The sequence below is a fragment of the Lepisosteus oculatus genome, chromosome 1 (genome assembly GCF_040954835.1).
Source record: "Lepisosteus oculatus isolate fLepOcu1 chromosome 1, fLepOcu1.hap2, whole genome shotgun sequence".
Taxonomy (NCBI): Eukaryota; Metazoa; Chordata; class Actinopteri; order Semionotiformes; family Lepisosteidae; genus Lepisosteus; species Lepisosteus oculatus.
This window is the reverse complement of record NC_090696.1, coordinates 18,960,601-18,975,318: the sequence shown is the minus strand read 5'-3', so window position 1 is coordinate 18,975,318 and position 14,718 is coordinate 18,960,601. Positions and strand designations below refer to the sequence as shown.

Genomic DNA, 14,718 nt, shown 5'->3' with positions numbered 1-14,718 from the left:
ACACCCCTTCCCTTATTGCCAAGCCATACACATTGATTGTTCTGGTTCTTTATTGTCTGCACATACCTTCACTGTTTATTATGTACCATTTCTGCAATGTACTGTATTCACTGTGCCTGTTCCAAGAGAACAGCGTGAGTAAGGAACACTCTCCATGTACATATGGCAGATAAACTCCTCTGCCTGTCAGGAACCCCCCACCACTACCACTGTGGGGCTGTGTGTGCTGTGTGATGGAGGTCAGCTGTATGCAGGCGAGGCAGGTGCAGGTTACACTGTGCGCTGACTGCTGCCTCCCTCCTTTCCTCTCCTTGATCTTCACAGAGGAACAAACCTCTCAGCCTGCTGTTGTAGCTGAACCCACAGCAGCTCGCTCAGCAGAATACCTCTCCGGCCCAGGGTCCTCGACCAGCAGCCGCTCAGTACACGTTATGCGCAACGAAGAGAGGGTGCAGTTCAGTGCAGAAAACAGGCGACCGATTATACTGCATTTAATAAAATCACTAAAAAAAACCCTGGTAACAGACGCACGGCGTGAGTGTGTGCAGTTCTGTACTCGACAGCCTGCAACAGCCCTGGTGAAAACGCAAACCAGGCGCCACTAAACAGATCCTGCCTCACATTCACCGACACGCCTCAGATGATCCCGTGTTTTAAAGTTTAATGAAAAGAAAACGTGCTTATTCGATTAAGACGTTTGCAAGGCGGTGTACCAGTCCCCACCTCCCAGCCGAAGCGCTGTTGTCGTCTTAGCTTTTTTTATTTTTATCATTAATCACCGAGTCCCCCCCGCTCCCCTCTTGCCCGAACCAAACACACACGGGACTGCGGAATGTGCCTCAGTTGAGCTAGGCAAGGCGGTAACTGTGTTAGCAGTCCATGTGAGCCGGCGGTCAGGTGTCTGCTGGCTCCCCGGCTCCTGGCGCGCCGCCAGGGGAGCTGCGCTATTATTGGAGCCGCGGCGGCAGCAGGCCTCGCAGACACGTGAGGCTGTGGCGCAGCTCGTCCACGGCGCATGACAGAGGACTTGAAAGAGAGAGAGAGAGTCCGTGTGTGTATGCGCGCGCTTGCAAGCCAGCGAGAGAGGGAATGCGAGGCTTAGAGTTCATTTGAAGAGCAGTTTGCCTGGCGCGGGATATAGAGCCGACTTTGTGGCGGCATTTAAAAATACTGAGACAAGGAGCCAGAGAGAGAGAGACACACACACACGGCTCACGGCAGCCTGGCAACACGATGGAAAGGCTTTAGTGAAGCGGATGTGATTTTTCATGATCGTTGAAGTGTTGCGATACCTCACCTAATCGTAATTAACCCCAGTCACGTTTCTCGCCATTTGAATTGCTGCACAATAAGCGATTCTGAGTGTACTGACCTGGAGTGGCATGACCCCTTTTGAGTCAGTGCTGAACGTATTTACTCCGGTACTGCAGCAACCGGCCCTCGCTACGAATGCATGCTAAGTATAAAGTTGAAAATAATCCCATTCACGTACGTGAGGGTCCATTCAACGTTTTCTTCATTTTCGGGGACAATGTAAACTCTACTCAGTATTGGTGTGGTTTTCCAGTAAATTCTGGATTTATCAGTTGCATGTGGAGTAAACGTTGTGTTTGTGTGTGGTATGCATTGTGTGTGTTTATCTGGACAGGTGGAAATCAGCCAGGGCACTGCATACCTCTCCAGTGACCCAGCTGGACTGGGATGCAAATGGTATTGATTTCTCTCTGAGGCAGATGTCAAACTGTGGCCAGTAACATCGCCAAGAGAGAGACAGCCTGTTTCACTGTTTCTCCTCCCCCTCTCCTGTCCTGCAAGCCTGCAATGCAGCAGGTTTTCTAGGTCTCTGCAAATCACCAACTAAGGAAAGAGGCTAAATTGGTCCAATTATAGCTATACTGGGCCAATTTGACTAACCACTGCTGGAGGGAAGCTGTGCCTGGCTCAGAAACTCGATCCGAATGTTCAACACCCTAAGAGGCGCCGGCAAAGTCCGTCCATGGGAGTGATTTGGGATCATGAGTGAGATACAAACAGGAGCACTCAAGGGGAGAGTTTAAATAAGCGTGCTTAAAGCAGACCAGGGCTGTTTCAAACAGTTGTCGGCACAAAGGGTGGCGGGAGTGTGGAACAAGCTGTACTGTCATGTGGTTGAAGTTGGACCCCTGGCTGTTTTCGGGATGAGACCCTGCGATCAGGCACTAGTTAGGCACTACTTTACACAAAGTGTGGTGGGAGTGTGGAACGAGCTGTCAGGTCAAGTGGTTGAAGCCCGTACAAGTCCTTCGGTTAATCAGCTACAAACCACCAAACGGGCCGAAAGGCTCCTCTCTTGATTTGTTAACAGGGAGTTTGATAAGTCTGAACTGGGTTAGGGGGCAGCATGTCCCTGTCAGAAGAGCTGTCCATCTATCTTCCATTTATAAGCGCTTTATCCAGTTCAGGCTCGGGGGGGTGCTGGAGCCTATCCCAGCAAGCAACGGGCGCAAGGCAGGGTCCACCCTGGACAGGACAGCAGTCAGTCACAGGGCAAAAAGACACAGACTCACACAAGGGGTTCGTTTTCCCAGAAGCCATGTAACCTCCCAGTGTGTCTCTGGACTGCGGAAGGACACTGGAGCACCTGGAGGAAGCCCACGCGACTATGGGGAGAGCATGCAAACTCCACACAGATGGATCCCCGCTAACCACTGCGCCACAGTGCCGCCCAGAAGAGCTGTGCTGCTGCGCGGAGCCCGGCGCTGACTCTCCCTCCTTCTCTCTCTCTCCCTGCAGGCGGAGTGATTCTGTATGCTGGCTCCTCCGGCAGCGCCAGCCCCAGCCCTGGCAGCCCGTCCAGCGGGTACCAGACCCAGTCGCCATCCTCCCAGCCCTCCTCCCCCGAGGAGGTGACCTTCACCGAGATCGGCGCCCTGAAGCAGAGGGGAGGGACCCCCTCGTCCCCGAAACTGGTCTTCCAGTTCCCCGAGGTGGCCGCCCCCACTGCCCCCCACCAGCACGCCCACCCCCACTCGCACCCGCCTGGTGCCAAGAAGCCCTGTGGAGTGACCGGCACCTTCACCAGTGAGTCTCCTCTGTCTGCCAGTCCTCTTGCCTTTCTGATCATCTCTCCACCCCTCTATCATCACTTCATCCTTCCATCTGCATCCCTCCCTCCCTCCATCTCTCCATCCCCTCCATCTTCATGCCTCCGTCATCCATCCCTCCCTCAGTCCCACCATCTCCCATCTCTCCATTCCTCCCTCTGTCCCTCCATTTCTCCATCACCCTCCCTCTTTCATTACTCTATCATCCACCACCCCTTCCATCTCTTCATCCTTCCATCTGCACCCATCCCTCCCCCCATCTCCCTATCCCTCCATCCCTCCCTCCATCCCTCTATCATTCACCCTTCCTTCCATTTCTTCATCCTTCCATCTGCACCCATTCCCGCTTCCATCTCCATGCCTCCATCCCTCCATCTCCTTCCCTCCACCCCTCCCTCCCTCTCTGTCCCTTGGCCCTTCTGTGTCTGCCTGTATGTACCAGCGACACCCACCTCTCTGGGGGCAGCGCGTGGGTCATAACTCCTGTACCGAGGAGTAAGACTGTTATGACACGCCATTGACATCTTCTCAACCACGTTGGTGGAAGCAGTTAAAATGGAAAACAAAATGCTGGGATATGTAGTTAACAGTGAGCAATTCAGATCAAGGGAAGTTAAAACTGTAGCACACACTAATAGGGCCTCATTTACAATATCAAGTACAGTTTTGGTCACCCTGTTATAGATCCTGCTGCTCTGGAATCTGTCCAGAGAAGAGCCACCCAGATGCGTTCTGGGTCTTAAAGGGAATATGCTATACTGACAGGCTGAAGGAACTGAGTCTCTTTAGTCTGAAGGGAGTGTCCTGCACTGACAGGCTGAGGGAACTGAGTCTCTTTATTTTGAAGGGAGTGTCCCCCAACTGACAGGCTGAGGGAACTGAGTCTTTTTAGTCTGAAGGGAGATCCTGGGTTCAATTAATTACTAACTACCAAAGGTGGATGGAATGGCCTGCTCTCGTTTGTGACCAGCCTTGTGTCCCTGTGTCCCTGTCTAGAGACGGGAGGCATGGTGCTGCTGTGCAAGGTGTGTGGGGACATCGCCTCGGGGTTCCACTACGGCGTGCACGCCTGCGAGGGCTGCAAGGTGAGAGGGCTCTCCATTGGCTAATCAGACGTTCTGTTGAGCTGATGACTGGGCTCATTCAGAATCTGGTGGTTTTTGCTTTTAAGATATTTCAGGTCCTCTGTTATGGTGAAGTTTACAATGAGGTTATAAATCATTTTTAAATGCGCAACTTGTAAGCTTCCGGGGACGTTGGAAATATCTAATTCAGCAAACAATTAGATCAATTAAACATTCGCTTAAGTGAATCAAGTGCATAGCCCAGGAGGAAGAGTAGGTGTGAGAATGTCATATGTGTATGCATCTTAATATCTCTGTTTTGCCATTAAATGGGATAAAAGCACATCTTAGAGAGGTGTGAAGTAAGATGAACTCTGAATATTCGTCACCCTGACGTTATCTTTAACACAGGGAACGCTTTAAGTGATGGCAGGCAGGTTCAAGGGCTAGTGTTGTATCTGGGAATAAGAAGCGTAGGAGGCTGCATGCCTGCCCCTGGACTCACAGCGCCCCCTGTCTGTGGTCTGTTGCAGGGCTTCTTCCGGCGCAGCATCCAGCAGAACATCCACTACAAGATGTGCGTGAAGAACGAGAGCTGCCTCATCATGCGCATGAACCGCAACCGCTGCCAGCACTGCCGCTTCAGGAAGTGCCTGTCCGTGGGCATGTCCCGGGACGGTGAGCATCAGGGGCTCGGGCGGGGCCGGGGCTGTCAGGGCCAGTCTGGGGAGACTGGTATCGTCAGAGCTCTCTGTCATGCCAGTCTGGGGAGACTGGTATCGTCAGAGCTCTCTGTCAGTGCCAGTCTGGGGAGACTGGTATCGTCAGAGCTCTCTGTCAGTGCCAGTCTGGGGAGACTGGTATCGTCAGAGCTCTCTGTCAGTGCCAGTCTGGGGAGACTGGTATCGTCAGAGCTCTCTGTCAGTGCCAGTCTGGGGAGACTGGTATCGTCAGAGCTCTCTGTCACTGCCAGTCTGGGGAGACTGGTATCGTCAGAGCTCTCTGTCAGTGCCAGTCTGGGGAGACTGGCATCGTCAGAGCTCTCTGTCAGTGCCAGTCTGGGGATACCGGCATCACCGGGCCACTCTGTCAGTGCCAGTCTGGGGAGACTGGTATCGTCAGAGCTCTCTGTCAGTGCCAGTCTGGGGAGACTGGTATCGTCAGAGCTCTCCGTCAGTGCCAGTCTGGGGAGACTGGTATTGTCAGAGCTCTCTGTCACTGCCAGTCTGGGGAGACTGGTATCGTCAGAGCTCTCTGTCAGTGCCAGTCTGGGGAGACTGGCATCGTCAGAGCTCTCTGTCAGTGCCAGTCTGGGGAGACTGGTATCGTCAGAGCTCTCTGTCAGTGCCAGTCTGGGGAGACTGGCATCGTCAGAGCTCTCTGTCAGTGCCAGTCTGGGGAGACTGGCATCGTCAGAGCTCTCTGTCAGTGCCAGTCTGGGGAGACTGGCATCGTCAGAGCTCTCTGTCAGTGCCAGTCTGGGGAGACTGGTATCGTCAGAGCTCTCTGTCAGTGCCAGTCTGGGGAGACTGGCATCACCAGGCCACTCAGTCAGTGCCAGTCTGGGGATACTGGTATTGTCAGAGCTCTCTGTCAGTGCCAGTCTGGGGAGACTGGTATTGTCAGAGCTCTCTGTCAGTGCCAGTCTGGGGAGACTGGCATCACCAGGCCACTCTGTCAGTGCCAGTCAGGGGAGACTGGTATCGTCAGAGCTCTATGTCATTTCCAGTCTGGGTAAACTAGATTCACCAGAACTCTCTGTTGGTGCCAGTCTGAGTATACTGGCATCACCAGAGCTCCCTGTCAGTGCCAGTCTGAGTATACTGGCATCAGGCCAATCTGCATCAATATGTGATGTGATTGGCATCAATAAAATGCTCTCTGAGCCTTCGTGCATCACAACAGTGGCATCCCAACATCATTCTCTCAGTGCAATGGTGCCATTCTGGCTATATCTGTGTTACCACAGCGCTCTTGGCATGCCTGGCTGAGTGTACTGGCATCACCAACCCCACTCTCTCAATGTGAGTCTTGGTATAATGGCAACAAACACAGCACACAGTGTTATCAGAGCAGCACTCTGCCAGGGTGTGCTGACATTCCTCCACAGTCTAGACACACCTCCGCAACTGCGCCAGTCTCAGATTTTCCCAGGCCGCACAAAACAGCTCTAAATTCATTCCATTCCCCTTTATCTAGTAAAATAATCTGTCTATACTCCTGCTGCAGTCTCTCCCTTGCTTGTTTCTCTGTCCTCCCTGTTTTACCACTTCACTCTCGCTCTCCCTCCCTCTCGCTCTCTCTCTCCCCTGGACAGTGATTTATGAGTGTAGGGGCTCTGAAGTCCCTAAAGCCATTACTCATTTCCAACGGGAGCGAGAGCGGGAGTTATTTTGGGAAGGAGGAATGGAGTGTTTGTCATTGATTACCCACATTTTTCTGCTTCGTATTGTGTATTTTTTAACCTTGTGTATAATTTATGAAAGGATACAGCCGGTAATTAAACAGGCAAAGTTGAAGAGATCTCAGCCTCAGATAAAGAGTTCTGGATCTCCTCTCCCAGCTCCCTCTCTTTCTCTCCAGTTCCAAATTCAAGTTCAAAGAGCTTTATTGGCGTGACCGACCAACCACAGTGTTGCCAAAGCAATAACAGTTAGCAGACAGTTCTAAATGCTCTCTCTCTGTTCCTCGGGCTGTGACCGGAGATCGCACACTGGGCTGCAGCTCTGTTGCGTTTCCTCCCCCAGTAGGAGCAGTAGCTGTTCTGGTCCTGGCAGGAGTGGGAATTCTGGGATGGGAAACTGGAATTTGGGGGCAGAGTGTCTAATCCCTCGCTCTCTTGCTGTCAGGCCCTGGACCCCTGCTTTCTCCTCTCCCTTTTGAACTTCTGGGATTCTCTCCGTTTCCCGTTTTCACAAACACTTGAAGACGGCCTTCTCCCACTCCCCCTTTTCCCTGATTTCTATGTTGGATCTGCTCCGTTCCTGGAGACATTGAACCAGGGCCGTCCTATGCGGCACCTGGGGCTTCTCCACGATCTCCTGTGATTTCCCCCGCGGGGCAGGGCCGGGCATGGCCCCCGCTCCGGGCTCTCGGAGCGAGACGCGCAGGGGGAGGCTTCTCGAAGTGCGAAAGCGTCTGGCGGAGCGTCTCTCGGCTCGGCAGTTATTGTGGCCGGAAGTGGAGAGGGAGGGGTGGGGAAGGTCGGACTGGGGGGGGGGGGGGCGCACAAAACACAAACCGCCACTCTCGAAGTGTCGCAAACCGCAGCCTAGAAACCCCTTTACTGTTCGCTGTGCAAAACAGGAAGGCCTTGTGTAACGGCCTGCACCCCACATGAAATTTGAGGCCTCTGGGAGGTACCTGCATACACACACATCCATGTGTTGGAAGAAATCTGTGAGCTGTTGACCCAGTTGCAGCCTCAGCAGCAGTGCAGGAGGTGCTGATCTGCACATCACAGGGTAGAAGTCTGCCACAGAGTTTGGGTAAGGGAAGGGGGTACAGGCTAAGGGTGTAGAGGTGGAGTCGGGGCTGGGTTTGAGGTCAGGGTGTGTTTAGTTTCCGTTTAATGTTAGGGTTAAGGTCTGTGGGATGAGCTTAGTGACAGGGTTTGGGGTAGTCACGGTCAGGATTAGGTGTAACAGCAGAGTTAGGGTTAGGGATAGAATTTAGGGTTGAAGTTAAAAATAATGCCCAGTTAGAAACAAATCTTATAATAATAAGATTATAAAAACAAATAATAAAAACTAAGAAAATGTTGGGTGATTTAGCACCTACCAGCACTCCATGAGTTAGATGAGTGAGTATAAATTTCTTCTGGTGATTTCATAACCTAGTTTAACCAGTGACTAGCTAACTGAAGACAGTCTGCTTCATAACGTATTTCCCTTTCCCTGAAGAAAACCCCTGATGTACTCCACCTGCTGATCTCAGAAGCACATTTTGTGTTCATACAGTACAATCATACCAATCTAATCATACCAACCCAAGACCAATGATCATACAATCATACCAGTGGCTACTGATTGACCTGGCCTCACACAAAAAGACAACATGTCAACTGCCACTGATGGTAAACTATGGGCGTGGCCTCATACTGGCTGCTGGGTTTTGACTGGGTTTTACAAACCCACGTTCGGACCTTGGTGGCCACAGTGGTGTTTAGGCTCCCCTAATAGGAAAGTGAGAAGTTGAGAAGTGACAAAAAACACAACAGGTACTGCATCCTGCAGCTCAAACAGGCTTCTGACAGCAGGGACGACTGTAACAAACTCGTCCGTAAGTGCATATTCATGTTATTAATTTCAGAGCCGACAGGTTTCACCCCCTCCCAGCCCTAATTAGCAAGCACCACAGAGCCGTCTGAACAGACTCCCCCCCCCCACGCCGATGGTTCTCCTCTCTCTCAGTGCTCCCTCACTGTTTCTTGAAGAATGTGGGGTGGGAGGGGGGGGGTGTCCCCCCCCCCCGGTATTTCAGGGTCCCTCTATCTCTCCCTCCACCTGTTTCCCTCAGTTCTCATCTGACTGCATCTGACTTCCCATCAGTCCCCACTCCCCCCTCCCTCGCTCTGCCGATCTGTCGACATCATCTCCTCCCCCCTGTGCTTGTCGCAGTGCCAGTGACATCACGTTCCCGCTGACCCACTAACCTACTTTCAGAGAGCGAGAGTGAGAGGGCGCTTGCGAGAGACCGTTATGGTGGAGAGCAGGCTATTATTAGCCCTGCCAGCTGACAGTTATTCTTGGACTGTGCTGTGTGTGTGTGTGTGTGAGGGGGGGGGGGAGACATCGATAAGGACGAGGGGGGGTGCAGCTGGTGGGAGCAGGGTCTTTTGTTCTTCTCCCTAGTCTGCACTGTGCTGCTCTGTAGCAGGAGCAGCAGGGAGCTCTCTGGCTCTGCAGTTGACACCCTGGCACGGTGTGAAATTACAGAAGGTCTGGCTGTGCCCGTGAGATTCCTGTAAGCCCTGTTAGCTCTTACCTGCATTTCAAACAAGCGCTGAAACCGAGGTTCACCTTTCATACAAAGCATTCCAAAGCTCTGCAGCAGACTGAGGGTATAAAAAAAGATCACATTAATGGACCTTGTATATGAAAAGGTGTAATCGTGGTTTAATTTATATTAGACTGTTTATTATTCTAGAAATTTTAAGATGATACGATCTTGGGGTGTGAAGTCTCTAAAGTGATTCTCAGAATGCTTATTACTGTTGTGGATTTCTTCACTAATGTTTCATGTTTTTTCCTTCTCCTTGGCCCTTAGCTGTGCGTTTTGGGCGGATCCCCAAACGTGAGAAGCAGAGGCTATTGGACGAAATGCAGAGCTACATGAACAGCCTCAACGAATCGGCTTCAATGGAGATCGACTGCTCCCCACCGGAGGCCCCGCCCAGCCCGGGGGAGAGCCAATCAGAGGAGGCCATCGGCGCCATCTCCAGGGCATACCGGGACATCTTTGTGAGCGGACAGGACCGGCTAGGGAGGAGGGGCACCACCCAAAGCAGCAGCAGCAGCAGCAACAACAACCACTCCCCCGTCTTCCAAAATAGCCCCCGTCCCGAGTCAAGCCACCCCCACGCCCACCACCAAGGGTACCCCTCGTACCCCACCTCTTTCCAAACAGCTGCCCACCGATGTCCCATGGCGCCACGTGACCCCAACCCTGCTCTCCCATTTGTCGACAACAGTCGCTATGGCTACCAGCCCTCCACTTCCTCCAATCAGAGCCAGTGCCCATCAGGTGTGGGCCCGCCCCCTCCCACCTACCCTACTAACTACAACGGCTACCCACTGGCTGAGACTGTGGGTCAGAGTTCGTGCCCCTGGAGGATTGGCGGTGGTGCCAAAGTGCTGGTAGGTGTTGGCTCTAGACATGCTGTGTTTATGTGTGTGTGCAAGACGCTGGCTCTCTGTTTGCATCTCTTCGAATTCAAAGTCAAAGGGCTTTTCCTGGCATGACCAATGACTTACAGTGTTGCCAGAGCAGATACAATTAACACAATTTACAGTATAAACATATTACTGGAGATTTAAAGACAGCACATGAGACAGTACTGTAGAGGCCCACTGTCTGCTCCTCGAGCCAGGACAGGAAATCACACACTGGGCTGCAGCTCTGTGGAGTTTCCTCCCCCATTGGGATCAGGAGCTGTATGGGGAATTCTGGGGTGAGGCGAAGACAGTCGGTGTGGAAATGCAGCTCTGTCTCTCTCGCCCCCAGGCGTGCCCTCTCAACGCGTGTCCTGTGGCGCCAGCCGGACTGTCCAGCCAGCAGGTGTGGGAGTCGTTCTCCCAGTGCTTCACGCCGGCCGTGCGGGAGGTGGTGGAGTTTGCCAAGAGCATCCCGGGTTTCCAGAGCCTCAGCCAGCAGGACCAGGTCATGCTGCTGAAGGCCGGCACCTTCCAGGTACACAGCACCTCACTCCCCCAGCGTCTCTGATAGTCCCACTCTCGTTATCTCACTCTCTCAACTCACTCCTGCCATCTCACTCTCACTTTCATCATCTCACTCTCTGTCTCACTCCCGCCATCTCACTCTCACTTTCATCATCTCACTTTCATGATCTCACTCTCGCCATCTCACTCTCACGTTCATTATCTCACTCTCTCCGTCTCACTCTCCATATCTCACTCTTACTTTCTGCAACTCACTCTGTCTCACTCCTCATCTCACTCTTACTTTCATTATCTCACTCTCACAGTCTCATTCTCCTTATCTCACTCTCTTTCTTTCAATCTTTCAGTCTCACTCTCTATATGTCTATCTCGCAGCCTCACTCTTGTAGTCTCACTCTCACTTTCTGTATCTCACTCTCCATGGCTCCACTCTTGTCCTTGCAATCTCACTGTCTCACTCTCCATGTCTCACTCTCGGAGGCTAGCTCTTGCCGTCTCACTCTCGGGATCCCACTTGAGCAGTGTCTTCCTCTCCTTCCCTGGGTTGCTCTTGTCCTCAGAGAGACCCCTGGCCAGTGGGCGTGGGCGTACTGTGGACATCATGGTTGAGTTCAGCTGCTCTTATACACACAGCCTGTCCAGAGCTGCAGAACTCTCACGGTGCCCACTGCCCCCCGCTGGCTTCCTCTGGGCGCCTGAGCCCTGACCCCTCTCCTCCTGCTCCCTCTACCCAGGTGCTGATGGTGCGGTTCTCCTCCCTGTTCAACCCCAAGGAGAGGACAGTGACGTTCCTGAACGGGCAGACGTACCCTCTGTCCGCGCTGCGGGCGCTGGGCATGGGTGTGCTGCTGGACGCTATGTTTGAGTTCAGTGAGAAACTGGGCGCCCTGGGGCTGGAGGCAGATGAGATGGCTCTCTTCATGGCCGTGGTGCTGGTCTCTGCTGGTGAGAATACAGACGCTGTGCACACACATTGATCAGGGCACACATTACACACACACATGGTGCAGGACACAAGCTACACACACACATTGATCAGGGCACACACTGCACACACACATCAGGCAAGACGCACATTACACACACACATGGAGCAGGACACAAGCTACACACACACATTGATCAGGACACACACTGCACACACACATCAGGCAAGACGCACATTACACACACACATGGAGCAGGACACAAGCTACACACACACATTGATCAGGGCACACACTGCACACACACATCAAGCAAGACACACATTACACACACACATGGTGCAGGACACAAGCTACACACAAACATTGATCAGGACACACACTGCACACACACATCGAGCAAGACACGATAAACACACACACATCAAGCAGGACACACACTACATACACACATCGAGCAGAGCACATGGTACACTGACACACATTGAGCAGGGCACGCTACCCACACACACATTGAGTAGGACACACGCTACACACACACACATCGAGCAGGACACGCTATGCACACACTTGCACAGTAACTGCACACATCGCACATGGCAAATACACTCAACACAGTAAATATCTGCACTTAATATGGCCAATACATCTGCTGAACATGACGGTTCAGTAGTTTACAGGTGATGCTGATCGCTAATCCCAGAGCCTGATTGACTCCTGTTTCTGTCCTGCAGTTTTTAGTATTTAGCCCAGAGCATCTGTGGGTATATTTTTACCAAAACCTAAGCTGAAATCTTCAGACAAATATTCTGTTCAACAGAATTGAGATTATGTACTGTACAGCAATCCACAGTACAATGTTTTAGATCATTAAAGTGAACAGAAATCTTCCTAAACCTTCTTCCACCCTGAGGGCAATGAATATTTTTAGCTAATTTGGGTTCTAGCGTTGCCTTAGTAGCGTACTTACCATTTAAAAGGAGGTAGACTGTTGGAAAATAAATACCGAAAATAAAGAGCCCAGCAGACACTGTGTGTCTAATTAACTTCACTTATTTTCAATATGTGTGTGTTGGCTGCCAAAAAATATATGTCATTTACATATATATGTATTGTAAGGGGTTCATGCTATTTACCATTATTCAAATCGTTCACGTTCCAAAGCATGTGAGACATCATTCAATTTAATTCTCTCCCCTTGCTCATTGTGTATTTTCAGATGATATAACAGAGCTTGTTACAATGCTAGAAGGGTTGTTTCTCCTGTAGTGGGGCTAAATCAAATCATTTCAGGCACATCAAAATCATGTAGTGCAGCGAAAACTCACTAGCTAATTAAGCGGCTCTTATTTCTTTAAATAGACAGGTTCTCTAACACCCGTTCAGGCCAGGAGAGCAAAATGGCTCTCCACAAAGAAGGTTTTAATTTTAACAAACAATGAAAACTCCAAAAGTAAGCAAACTCGTACATGGCAAATGCGAAAGCGTCTGGAAAAAACAAACCCAGTAAGTGGAATCCAGAATGTAACCAAGCCACCCTCAGAAAACACGAAAGGGCCTCAAACACAACGGATCACACCTCTGACCCTTGTGCCCCTCTCTCCCCCCGCAGACCGCTCAGGGATCGTGGACGTGGCCGCGGTGGAGCAGCTGCAGGAGGGCCTGATCCGCGCCCTGCGCACGCTGGTGACGCGGCGCCACCCGCAGGACACCGCGCTCTTCCCCAAGCTGCTGCTGCGGCTGCCCGACCTCCGCACCCTCAACAACCAGCACTCCGACAAGCTGCTCGCCTTCCGCATCGACCCCTGACCCCCGACCCCTGACCCGCCGCCCACCCCACTGGGGCTGTACGCATGGGGAGGGGGGAAGAAGATGTTTCAAAACAGATTACTTCCCAGGTGAAAGAACAAACAGTTGGACGAACTCTTTGCTCAGAGACCGTGGACAATGCCCTTGGTTCCTATCCTCAGTAATTCTGAACAGCTTCCTTTGGCGTGGCACTGTCTGTACAACATCATATCACCACCAAACCTCCCCACCCCACTGTTTTTCAGGGAGGTAAGGGATGGGGCCCTCTTTCTGAACTGTAACAGCCCCCACTCCCACAAGCCCATTTCTGCGAGGTGAGACTCTTCCACTGGACTAAAGGGGAAAAACATCTAGAAGACCAAAAGCATCACAGGACCACAGATCCTGAAGCTGAACATTGCTCTTCTCTGCCTCATTCCTCCTCTTTCTTCTCAGTCCCTCCTCCCACAGACCAGAGATGGGGTTCAGATAACTGGGCCTGCTGGCAGCCAGAGAGAAACTTCTTCTTATGGACAAAACACAGCCTGTGTAGTTTGAAAGGGAATACACACTATATATATACAGTATATGTGTGCGTATTTGTTTCTGGTGTGTAACATAGAGCTGCATGGAAAGGTTATTGAATAATTATGTGTTTGGGGAGGGGTTAGAATGATGTTGATGATGACTGAAGTGACTGACAGCAGTGAAACTTTGAATGGATCAAACAATCATGAAAGCTATCAATTCGCCTGTTCGGAAAGAGCAAAGAAATTATTCACCTTACAATTACTGTATTACACATGTGTAAACACCTACTCATTTAAATAGTCTATATCACTCGATCGTGTGATCAGGCAACTAGTTAAGGCAGGGAAAACAATGCGTAGATTGTTCCCCTAATCAATCACCATTTAACTCCTCCTAGTCAATGGGATCAGTTCCTTAGACATGCAGCTCTATTGCCTTGCTTGACCGGTCAGGTTGCACATTCAGTGATACACGAATTGGAGGAATTTTCAGAGCAGGTTCTGCCCCCAATGCATTGTGGGTTGGTGTTAATTTTGTAAATATGAATTCCATTTTACTCCAGTCCACCCCTCCCCCTCCGATCTTCGTTAGAAACTGGACTGGGAGTACTGGATTGGAAACACGGGAAAGAGCTAAGATCCATGAAGAAGAGGAGAGAAGGGACCCCTTCCCCCCACAGAAAGGGACCTTGAGGAACTCTGTTGAGGAACTCTTCTTCCTGTGTCTGGAGTTTGTGATTCTGGACCCTTGATGGGTGCTCATATAAAAATGAGCTGGCTGTAGGACTCAGGGGAGGTGTCTCAAATCCCGAGTGGACATTATTCTGTCAACAGACTTATATTCTCGCCTGCCTGTATATTTTGTACATTTGTTTCTCTTTCTTCGGTTCCTTCTTCCATCGGATCATTATAAAGACAAGGTTACA

At 51.3% G+C, this 14,718-nt stretch overlaps 1 protein-coding gene across 2 annotated transcripts in view; it reads left to right on the top strand.

Annotated features, from left to right (window-relative positions):
- The window catches only part of nr1d4a (nuclear receptor subfamily 1, group D, member 4a), a 23,411-nt gene extending 8,693 nt beyond the window's left edge, over nucleotides 1–14,718 (top strand). For both annotated transcript variants that reach the window (XM_069186806.1, XM_069186812.1), the window contains exons 2-8: nucleotides 2,773–3,060; nucleotides 4,080–4,168; nucleotides 4,681–4,825; nucleotides 9,416–10,005; nucleotides 10,373–10,558; nucleotides 11,283–11,493; nucleotides 13,087–14,718. In XM_069186806.1, the coding sequence (XP_069042907.1) occupies nucleotides 2,773–3,060; nucleotides 4,080–4,168; nucleotides 4,681–4,825; nucleotides 9,416–10,005; nucleotides 10,373–10,558; nucleotides 11,283–11,493; nucleotides 13,087–13,283 (1,706 nt within the window). In that variant the 3' untranslated portion in view covers nucleotides 13,284–14,718. The remainder of the gene's footprint in view (nucleotides 1–2,772; nucleotides 3,061–4,079; nucleotides 4,169–4,680; nucleotides 4,826–9,415; nucleotides 10,006–10,372; nucleotides 10,559–11,282; nucleotides 11,494–13,086) is intronic.